Source organism: Thunnus thynnus, chromosome 18 (assembly GCF_963924715.1).
Source record: "Thunnus thynnus chromosome 18, fThuThy2.1, whole genome shotgun sequence".
In the NCBI taxonomy this organism is placed as follows: domain Eukaryota; kingdom Metazoa; phylum Chordata; class Actinopteri; order Scombriformes; family Scombridae; genus Thunnus; species Thunnus thynnus.
In genome coordinates, this window is record NC_089534.1 from 15,481,160 (window position 1) to 15,493,319 (window position 12,160).

Sequence of the window (12,160 nt, forward strand, 5' to 3'; positions counted from 1 at the left end):
GTGCAAGCACATATGCATAGACACTTTCAGTCACATGCAGCACACACTCACATTAAAATGGGAGTAGAAAGCATTCATTGGCAGCATGTATGCTTTTGGCACAGAGTTGACCAGGACTGCTTTACTAAAGGAGACCCACGCTCCCTTTCTTTCCCACCGTTGTTCAGGTTATCCTGTGGGGCCACTTATGACCCTTCTGCAGGCAGGATGCAATGTCTGGGGACCCCAACAGAGCTGTACACAAGCATCCGCCAAGCCCTGGGAAGAAAACAAGGGCTGATGGAAAACCAGAAGAAGGGAGAATAAAGAGAAACAGCAGTTAGTAACCAGGACGCACTCAATAACACTCACCATGCACCTGCAGCCTGTGTGTGTGTGTGTGTGTGTGTGTGTCTGTGTGTGTGTGTGTGTGTGTGTGTGTGTGCGCGAACATGTGTGTGTGTGTGTGTGTGTGTGTGTGGTGAAGTGAGGTTGTTCCTTCAGAGAACTACAGCAGAGCACAATCCCCACACACACAGCACAGGTGGTCCAAACAAAAACCTGTGAAGTGTTGCCCAGAGAGTAATATCCCCACGTTGCGTGTTGTATAAAGCCCCCCATAGGAAACAAACACTTCCGGTGCTGTAAGATTTATTGTTCCCTGCTCTTATAGGTTACAACATACTGTGAATGATATCTTCCTTACAAGGTTCTTTGATTCATTTTAATAGCATTTCATAGTAATAGGTCATACTTACTGCTAGATAACTCAAGGACATATTGTTTGGTGTTTATTGTTTCCATCGCCGAAGAAGAGTGGTGAATTCCCTCTTCAGCGCATTGTGCGGTGAGAATAGGAAAGACCTGGTTAGCTACGCTGTATGGTGTGAAAAACCCAAAGCATTGTTATACTTTGATGGATTGACTGCACATCAGCTTGCATTTCATTTCCCCAATGTGACAGACTTTGCATCTGTATTCACATCCGCACCCTGCCCTCTGCACCAGATACAGATATGGAGCTTTACGCAACAAAAAAACCCAAAGCTCAACATTCAACACTGAATCGTTTTTATATAGGAGGTCAATATTAGGGTTATCTATTATTAGACATAGCATGAGTTTAGGGAAACACTGGCATAGTGCCTTGGAAGGGACCTACTTTAGGAGAGTCAGGGTTTATAACATGACTGTCTGCACCCTCTAGTGTCAACACTGGAGAATGTCAACAAGCATGCAACCTACAGTACAGCTGACCTCATCCACAGACTGCTTAATGTAACAGGGGGTAAATACAGAATTGGTAGACATTTACTATTTTAATCCAGAGTAGCATGCAAAAGAAACATTAAAACAAAGACACAAATCAAAACATTTATGCAGGAGGATAGGTGGGTTTGTAAGAGCTCTTCTCAAAGAACACTAAAAGGAGGAGCTTGCAGATCGATTACCCAATTACTATGAATAAGAAGTTTTGTTGTGAGCATTGCTACTAGTGTCAAAATATAAATAGACCTGTCTCGCCACATTAGATCATTTTCTGGGGCACATGAACACTCTTCTTATAGTACAATAACATTGTTATTTACCATGAATACCATGTTTACTATAATTTACCATGTGTTTTAAAGATATAACTGAAATGCTTAATGTTTCCCAAAGCAGCAGACAATAAAGGTAAAAGGAGGGTTGAGAAGAGAAGGATAAGGGAGAAAAGAATCACTATTGTTTTCAAACATTTTGCCAAATCTGAACTTTTATCATGAACAATATTTATATAGCTATGTATGCAGAAACTCCAATACTATTTCTCAGTTCAGAGGGTTTCAAGACCAGTTAGTTCATCTCATGTCCAGACTGTTTACTGCTTCACTGAGCTCCTGTAAACTATAAACATGTATCACGGTTCAATAAGTTGCACAGAAGTATAGTGGAGATAAACAGTACAGTAACACAGACCATCAGAGGAACTGAGAAATATGTCATGGAAACCACGCTTTCTCTTTTTACACATGAGTACCCAGAACTCAACCACATTTATAAGTCAGCACCCATCACCCATAGAGACACATGCAGTACGGCTCCTTTTCTCTTCAGTTTTTGTCTGATATGCAAGGACATTTGCTGCTTAAAAAAAAACAAAACAAACATTTTACAATCTAAGAAAAATTATGCAGTGTCCACTAACACTGTCATACCATACCCTCATTGTCTCTTTCTATTCTAGCAGTTGAGAAAAGATTTTGATGAAGTTATAAGCTGAAATATAGCTGCCTATTATTCAGTAAACTTTATTCTCTTTGTAATTGAATCAGTCAGTCTAACTTCGGTTGTGATGCATTTGTGAGTCTGAACCCTAAAGATGAATTGAATTCGTTCATTAACTAACAAGTTGAATATCTGATTAAAGTTAATTAATTTAAGTTTAATCAGCAGGTGATCTTCGTACTGTTTTGTAAGATGATCTGCCACAGACATAAGATAGGGTATGACAACACAAAATAGACAAACTGCTATCTGTTTACAGTAAACTCAGTGTAATCCCCCAGGGGAGGCCCTTGCTGTCACTGTAAGAGAGAGAAAAAAAAGCAGAGTGTGAGAGACAGAGAGAGTGCAAGAGAGAGAGACTTTCAAAAACAAAATGAGCGAGAGAGAGTGACACACTGAAAAGCACTAAGTTTTCAATAAGGAAACTGAAGACATTTTACATCTGGAGTACTTTTGAAGACACAAGCCTGGGACAAGTTCAAGTATGTACATGTTTATATCTCACATTACACACTAGTGTCAGAAGAGCAGATACTGTAAAATTATGGCAGTAAAATTAACAATCACACCAGATAGTGTAAAATGTAGAATTAAAGGGAGTCATTTGGATAGGTTGTTACGATGATTTAACTGGAAAATACTGAAATGCTTGATAGTTGAACACTTGTAGAGTTTTATAAGCGTGTTGTAAAGTCACACAGAACATTGTGTACAGCCACCACATGGAGACATAAAAACTTATGTTAACATAGTGTTAAACACAAATAATAATAAATTATTATGATATACATGAGTTTGAATTTACGCTAACTAAAATAATTAATAATTCCCAGTATATGTGTGAATGTGTGGCAAAGATGCTCATAGTAAAAAGTACTGTTGCTGAGGTCAGTTAATGTAAGCTTGCTTTCAGTTATTATGAAAACAGACAACAGATATAAGCTAAAATGTATTTTATTGCATATTTTTGTTGCTGCTCACTGGCAACTTTACAACTTTGCTTAACAACACATTTTTTTAGTCACACAAAGTTGGATTTTTAACAGATAAAAGCTCTGATACGATCATCATGACAGTCGTTTACAGAGAGTTATCTTGAGTTTCTTATGTGCTCTTATGGGCAAATAGAAGCATGATCATTTTTCAATGTTCAGATTACAAATACAAATGCAAGAATGCTGACTGCAAAAGTCATTCAATGCACAGTGAGACAAATCATTTGCAACAGCAGTATGATGTCCAGGTAAGGTTTTAGTTTTGTAGGACATTGTTCCTGCACAAGTGAGGCCACCTAAACTTCCCAATTCACATGCAAAACCATAAACTTTCACTTCCATGATAAACATGAATCCCTTCAAGTTGCTGAGTATTCACATATTGGTAATGTGGTTTAAAATGGCTCTTACATGTATTCATAGGACCGTTTGGTTTTAAAGTGTAACTTTAAAAAAAATATCATCATATATTTTAAGTTTTATAAAACTGTCTGTTCAAATAAATATAGAAACATCACTGATGAGTACACCATAGCTCACATTGACACAAATAGAGAGTCTTCACTGTAAATTAACACATCATCCTCCCAACAGTTCATTTAAGGCACCTTATTTTCCTCTATTTTTAACTCTGACATGGCCATTTGGCTGTATCGCAAACTTGACATGCAAATGAAACTATATAAAGTTGAAAACATTTTCCACTTCCTCAAAATGAAGGTCAATTTGGTTGAAGTGCACTTGTGACTGGAAGAAAACTCTCCAATGATTTAGCAATTTTAAATGAGTTGAATTTGTTTCAGCACCGGGTATGAACTCTCAGACCAGGCCTAGCAGTGGGAGGAGTGGAGATTGAAAACAGCTTCAGTAGAGCTCATCTGCTTTATCAGGTAAGCGCATAAAAATGATAATGCTGTAACTATGTGAACCTATGAGTGAGCATGGAGTCATTGATCATTTAAAATGAACTGCACAGTATTATACAGCAAGAACTGTAATATTATATTAAGTAAATCTTGTTAGAAGTATTCTGTATAACTACAGAGGACAATCATTTCTTTTACACATTCAGGATGGGCTGCACTTGCAGTGGCCAGAAACAAGATGACAGTTTCCACAAAGGAAAACAAAACTCTCATGCCTACCAATCACCAAATCACATCGTAAGTAGACAAACTGCTTTACTTATTTTAACTCTAAGTTAAAAGTATAGTCATTTCCTGTGATTAAAATGAGTCTAGATGAATTATTTTTGTTTTTCATTGATCTAACGTGTATTTTGAATATTAAAAAATCATATTTTCTTCTTTAGGCACGAAGTGGAAACACCTCCTCTGATAATGGTAACTGCTGAACACCACACAAACTCTCCACTGAAAAATAACAGGCCTACGTTTATGTAGTTGACCACTGTCGTGCAGAGAGATACTAATAGCAGTAAGATGAGGCTACATTTAGCGATTAAAATCTCTATAGGATTTCCTCTGTTCTCTTCTGGGGAAAAGATGAGATTGTAGACGAAGGAAAGTCATTTTTGTGTCACAGACGGTATAAAAACTTCAGAAGCCTCATTCCTAAGAGAAGAACAGCTTTCGTAATAATGTACTTTAAAATGTAGCTGTATGCTTGTGCTGCATACTTCTGCTTTATTCATTTTTATGCCCACAGTAGCAGCCAAACCAAAAAAAAAATAAAACAATCTAAACAGGCCTACACTGACAATCAATAAAATGAAATTACTGCAGTACCATTGGCAGATCACTTCACTGAAATAACTGTTTGCTCTATATGTCTTTAGATGACATCGTGTTTATCGCACAACATGACTTCAAAGCAACCAACGACAGTGATCTACCTTTCAGAAAGGGAGACAAACTTAAGGTTTTGCAAGAGTAAGTAGACTTGTTTTATTCCCTATTAATCCAGCAGTAGCGAAAGAAAATTATTACCCATTACGTCCAGGCTGTAAAAGTAATCTGACATTTCTGTTTGTCTCTGTTTGTTAGAAATGGAGAATGGTGGCTGGCTCAGTTGTTGTCAACCGGACAGGAGGGCTTCATACCATGTAATTATGTAGCCAGAGCAGATACGCTGGAGGTGGAAAAGTAAGAAGTGATTTCACACACAACTCGTAACACATTTGCACATCATCTTTAAATAATTACACAATGTGTGTTTTGTGATTCTCTCCTCTGCAGATGGTTCTTCAAGAACATAGGTAGGAGAGAGACTGAACGAATGCTTTTAGCACCTGGAAATAAACCAGGTGCCTTCCTGGTCCGAGAAAGTGAGACTTCTGCAGGTGAATACCATCATTCTGTCTTTCTGGTCGCCCCACAGAACTCTAATGTCTGTGGCAATTCGTTTGAGGAAGGCATTGTCAGAAACATGACTTTAAAACCTCAATTGGGTGTGGATTGTGAAACCCTACTGTATGTGTAATGGTAAAATGTATTCGTGTTCCCCAAATTAGGGTCCTTCTCGCTGTCAGTCAGAGATTCGGTAGAAGACCAAGGAGATGTGGTAAAACACTACAAGATCCGCACTATGGACAAAGGTGGTTACTACATCTCCCCCTCCAAAACGTTCCCATCTCTACAGGAGCTGGTTAAATACTACACCCGTAAGTAATAAACTGCATGATCAAACGTTTAAGAGCTACATTCTCTAAAAAGAAGTAGAGATAGACTCAGATTCAGTTCACTGCTGTGAACTATAACATGTCTGCACTCTCTTTGAAGTTAGACCCTTGTGATGCGTTTTATATTTCCTGTGAGAGGAGTGATAGTCTTGTCACTTCTGTGACTAAACCACAAGATAAGAAGGTAAAATCTCTAGAATGGCTGAAAACGCTCAGCAACTTATGAGAAAACAGTACTTACATGCACACACAAATGAGCTTTTAAGATTATTTACAGAAAACAAGCACTCAGAAGTAGAAATTTACTGTTCGAATAACTAAATTTAGCACAACAGCAAAGAAAGCAGGAAAGAAATATGGTTTATCATTTAATGTTTGGGTGCAGGTACAGCAGACGGTTTGTGTCAGCGGCTGTATGCTCCTTGTAAGGCTAAAGAACCCCAGCAGCCATGGGCACATGATGAATGGGAGATTCCTCGAGAGACACTGAAAATGGTGAAGAAGCTGGGGGCCGGGCAGTTTGGAGAAGTGTGGATGGGTGAGAGAAAGCTAACAATGAATCTTGTCATTGGCAACATCGTCATGTCTGCGAGTAAAGAGCAGTTTGTTAAGCACCCCTGTTTGAATTCCTACGACAGGTTACTATAAGAGCACCCAGAAGGTTGCTATTAAGACCTTAAAGGAAGGCACCATGGAGCCTGCGGCCTTCCTTCAGGAGGCCAACCTGATGAAGCAGCTGCAGCATGACCGACTGGTGCGACTCCATGCTGTGGTCACTAAGGAGCCCATTCTTATTGTCACAGAGTTTATGATCAATGGTAAGAAAGCAAGAAATCGTTTTATTGGCTGATGCCTTAGCAGAAAAGTGACAAATGTGTGCTTTAAAGCTGTGAGCAAACATTTAGAGATCAATATTAGGAGTTTGTATTAATAACTCAAGACCTCTTACTCAATTAGAGAAAAGAGAAAGAAATGAGAAAGAGTCAAATATACAAATTCATAGAGTGGTAACGATAAAGTAAACTTTATACAATATAATGCAATCAGATCCAAGACTACATTAGTAAAGCTTATACTATTAAATTTATGAGACCGTGTCAGTGAATTCAATGCTGTGGTAGTCTTTGAGTCCATTATATGTAATGTTATTATTTGGATTGAATTATGCAGTGTTTTGTACACCCAGTTTGTTGGGAAGGGCGAACTATAGACTCAAAAATGACCACAGAAATTCATCAAAAGCTGACATTCTTAACTACAACATCAAAAGCTTCACAAAGATATATTTAAAACTATATATAGCTATTAAACATGTATTTGTGTTGTGCCTAAAAATAATGATTGCAACTTTATTGCTTAATAACTGTAAAGGCAACACATGAATCTGGCTTCTTCCAGTGTACGAGGCCAAAACATGTGTTTCGGTGTGACTCGATTCATTTTTAAGAAGCTTCTCCGAAACTACAATATGTCTGTTATCTTTCGTTCCTTATGGTGATAGAGTTGTGCTTCTGCTTTTCTCATTCACAGGATGTCTTCTTGACTTTCTAAAAACAGACGAAGGGAAAAAGCTAAAGCTAAACAAGCTGATAGATATGTCAGCACAGGTGGGAAAGTTACGTTATATAAGAGATTTTCATCACATTGCCTACGCACACTTTTCTGTGATAAAATAAAAGCCTTTTCTCAGGAAATTAGCTAAATGGAGAAAGATTTATTCACTTTTCCCGTGAATGCTTCCGTGATGTTAAGCAACTTTTCATCTCTGACTTCTTTGTTTGCAACAAAACTAACGTCATTAGCATTTAATTCACTGATTTTTGCATCCTCCGTCAAAAACAAACACTAAACATCTCCACTGACCTCAAAATCTATTTATACAGTACCTGTTGCACTTTGAATGTCAGTTACACTACTGTATAGGCTTTGACGCCAGCCATGAAGTGAATGCACGTGGAAACTGTCAGCAGTAGATGTGTGGTTTCGTGGTGGGGCTTTTGCTCGTCTGGCTTGAAAGCCTCGCCCTACGTCAATTATTAACATCCGGACAGGAAATCATGCTATTTTTCCATCCACAGCGAGCTCCCTCAGAACTCTTTTGCCCCTCCAAAAAAAGCATTTTGGCTTCCTGAGAGTTGGCACATCCTGTTAGGCTCACTTTTTTGCCATTATTATACACATAAATGCAAGTATTCACACAATCACATGTACACATACTGTAGCTGCAATACTGGATGTGCTCTAGTGTGACAATTATATACTGGCCAGAGATAAAAGACACATATGTGTACAAAATCCTTTATATATATCCTTTGAATGAATTTAACGCGCTCTGAAAGTGTTATATTCAAAGTTCTTGGCATTAAATTTACTTTATTTTCTGACTTTCCTTGATCTGATTCCCCTTAAATGCTGTTTCAAGAATCCTCTCCTCTTCTCTTTTATGGCAGATTGCTGAAGGCATGGCATACATCGAGAAGAAGAACTACATCCACCGAGACGTGCGTGCAGCAAACATACTGGTCAATGAGACCTTGCACTGCAAGATAGCAGACTTTGGCTTGGCAAGGATCATCGAATCAGAATACACGGCTCATGAAGGTGCAGTATGCACAGCGATTACCACATCAGATGTGAAATGCTTCCAGGGCCGTAGAAAAGGATTTTATAAATACTGAGGACATGAGTCTAATGCACCCCTCAATTGTGATCAAAAAGAAGGCCTCTATTTTATTGTAACATTTGTATTTTTCACATTGTGTTTACCAAGTTAACTGCTTCCTTTCTCCAGCAACATGAAGGTTTAAATATTGTTTTAAAGAATCTCCAGACTAAGTACAATAAAACATACACAGTCTAGAAATACTGGAATCATCCTATAAAATACACATCATGTGGTGATTTTTAATTGTAGAAAGTAAAACCCCCACTGGTTTCTAAAAACCACCAAATTCGCAAAAAAAATTGTAGCTATGGCCCTGAATGCATCCTTCAACTCTTTAAGCTAGATCTACATTATTTCAACAATTATTTTGACAATATGCTATGGTTTTAATAAAGAATATAAGCAGGCGATATGGACAAAAACTTCTATCGTGGTACATGTAATTTTGTATTATCATAGTAGTCATACATATATATCGTGATGATACAGAAACACCATTTGCATGCTGAGGTGTAATGGGTGTAGCAAGAGCTCTACCGGTAATCAAACCTCTACGATCTCACGTATTTGTTATCACCTCGCCTAACACTCACAGTCACACACGCACCAATCTTGACAGTCAACATCCTTTACAATATCACAATTTCCTTCCATTTCCTCCCACCCTCTTTCCAATAACCAGGTGCTAAATTTCCCATCAAATGGACGGCTCCCGAGGCCATCAATTTTGGCACGTTCAGCATCAAGTCAGACGTCTGGTCCTTTGGGATCCTCCTGACAGAAATAGTCACCTATGGAAGAATACCATACCCAGGTACAAGAAGTGAAAAATAAATAAAAAGAGACAAAAATGTACTAAATACTAACATTACAAATGACACTTCATCATTCATTAATACCATCATTAAAAGGTAGCAACATTTTCTTTTTCCTTATCAGGGATGACAAACCCAGAGGTGATCCGGTGCCTGGACAGGTCGTACAGGATGCCGTGTCCAGACGGCTGTCCTAAGGAACTCTATGAGATCATGATGCTATGCTGGAAGGAGAAGCCTGAGGAACGGCCAACATTTGAATTTCTGCAAAACATACTCAACGACTTCTTTATCGCCACGGAGGGACAATATGAGATGCAGCCATGATGAAAGAAAATGTTTCCCGTTGTTTACTGAAGACAATAAAAAGGCCTGAAGAGAGACTTGAACGGATAGAGGATCAACCAAAAATCTTTATGATTGATACAATTTATTTTTTTAAGCAAGTGAAATGGACATACCTTTTTATGCCTTTTTTATGAGTGAATGTAAAAAGCTGTTTATGGCTTCTCCTGTCTCTAAAGCATCTGAAAGAATGTCAGTGATCACTGCAAAGTCAGAAAACAACATTCAGAACCTCAAAGGCCTAATTTTATTACATTGACTTTACTCCTGCCTTTGATGGCTCCCACCCTTGACGGCAACCACAGAGCATGAAGACACATGATATGGAAATACAAATACATGCCCAAAGTAAAACGACCTTTGGACCCGGGGAAGTCGGCAAAGGTAAAGTTGCAGATTAAATATTTGCATGGTACAGAGACGAGCAGCCTGAGATTACAACCACGATACTTTGCACTTTTTAAAAAAAATTCCTTCTGTCATTCAGCTGATATATAGAAAAGAAAAGGCCTTTTAAAGAGAATTTATACTTGCATACATTCTTTTTTTGTAAATTAAAATATTTACATTATTTAGAGATTTGCTTTGTTCTTGTATTTCTTTCTAGTTGTCTTAATTAAAGCACCTTAATGCATGTATTTTAAAAGCAATGTTTCAGTGGCTACTGTTTAAAATAGCAATTGCACTATTTGTCCAAAAGGGTAAATCAATTCACGGAGAATCTTAACACCTCTATCATGCATTTAGAAAGCTTGAAGGATAGGTTCACAGTTTTCTCAAGTCTGTCTTAAAACAATAGTCAAGTGCCCAAATAAACACTGAAACAGATTTTGCTCACAATAATCATTTCTCTTGTTCATACTGGCTATTAAAAGATTCCCTCCAAATGCACTTACAATGTAAGTGATGGGGGACAAAATCCATAGTCCTCGTTTTGAGCAAAAATATATTTAAAAGTTTATCTGAAGATAATTTGAGGCTTCAGCCGTCTGAGTTAATCAAAAAAGATAAAAGTGGATATCTTTCACGGTTATTCTTTTTAGTAAATCATTACCTCTTTGTGTCTCAACAGACAGCGTTTACCTGTTTCTAAAGGCAAAAAAAATAGTGATTTGATGTGACAAATTTGGACGGCTTCAAATAAACTTTCAAATAATTTTTTTGTGCGGAAGGAAGACGGTGGGTTTTGTCCCCCATTACTTACGCTGAAAGTGGATCTCTATAAGCCAGTATGAACAGGAGGAATTATTACAGCAAGAAAAACATGTTTCAATGTTCGTTTGAGCTCCTGAGTCTTGTTTTAAAATAGACTTTAAAAATTGTGAACCTATCCTTTAAAGCTCTACAACAGGCACATTTTAAAACTGATTTTCTGCTGTTGAACAGTGTGACATCATAAAAAAGAAGGCGCTATGAATGAAACAGGCATAAAAAGAGGTTTGCACGCACAGGATGTCCCATACAAACATAATAATCACATAATCACTTGCAGCATGGAGACCAAATGAAAGTCTGGGATTTTAATTTTATTTTGACTCATACGCAGACATAGGTGGATAATGGAAAGTGCATAGTGATTATTAACAAACCAACGGTATAATACTAAATTTAATGTTTACCTCAGTACACAGTGAGAGACAGCAGTAGCCTACAGGAAGCCTTTAAAAGCAACTGACCCGACAAAATTACAGCAGTTTTAAGTAAACCATCCCTAGGGGGGGGGGCAGACATTATCTTAAAGATAACAGAGTGGAATGGCCGTGGCAGTCAGGGGTTAAACCCTGCCATTTCCTGAATGGACAGGAAACAGGAAGTGTGAGTCAGCATTCCTTAAATGCCACACAGTTAGGACGCCCTCACACGACGAATTGGTTGAGGTCTTCACATTTTTCCTGCCTAAAATGATCAGTTTGGCATTTGGTTGTTGAGAGATACACACGGAGGAAAGCGCTTTGTTTAGACAAGGGGAAGGAAACTTTAACTTTTTGTTATTTAATGAAACATCGCCAGCACACACCCACAATCACACATAAAAAAGGTGCTTTATCATCATGCTGGGTGTTCTTCCCATACGTCTGGAGATATTGTTACGAGTGAATTTAACAAACTTTGAAAAGGTTTTCATAAGAGCAGAGCTGAAGCCTTTTCTTTAAAAATATACACTAAAAATTGAACTTTGGAGGGTTTCCAGCTGACACGACAACAGGAGGGGCCTGTAACAACAGAAAGTGCAGCATCTTGAATTTTTATAGGATACATTAATTCAATTAGATACATCCCAGTACCAGATAGCTGCCACGTTGGCAGTCTTTGTAATATCCACCTGTCTCATGAACGCCAACAAACACAGTTGAATGTCAGTTTAGACTGCTTAATGCCTATGATGTCTTGGTAATACACTGTATATATTTCCATATATTATAAAAATAAAGTATTCCTAATAGTCATTCCC

General features: G+C 37.9%; 1 protein-coding gene across 1 annotated transcript; it reads left to right on the top strand.

The window, feature by feature from the left end:
* Positions 1-2,582: 2,582 nt before the first annotated feature.
* Positions 2,583-10,285, top strand: blk (BLK proto-oncogene, Src family tyrosine kinase). The gene is made up of 14 exons (XM_067572499.1): positions 2,583-2,729; positions 4,046-4,132; positions 4,315-4,405; positions 4,555-4,585; positions 5,041-5,134; positions 5,249-5,347; positions 5,441-5,544; positions 5,716-5,865; positions 6,269-6,421; positions 6,522-6,701; positions 7,414-7,490; positions 8,334-8,484; positions 9,231-9,362; positions 9,488-10,285. The coding sequence occupies exons 3-14, from the start codon at positions 4,316-4,318 to the stop codon at positions 9,688-9,690; spliced, it is 1,464 nt and encodes a 487-aa protein (XP_067428600.1). The 5' UTR covers positions 2,583-2,729; positions 4,046-4,132; position 4,315; the 3' UTR covers positions 9,691-10,285.
* Positions 10,286-12,160: the final 1,875 nt, after the last annotated feature.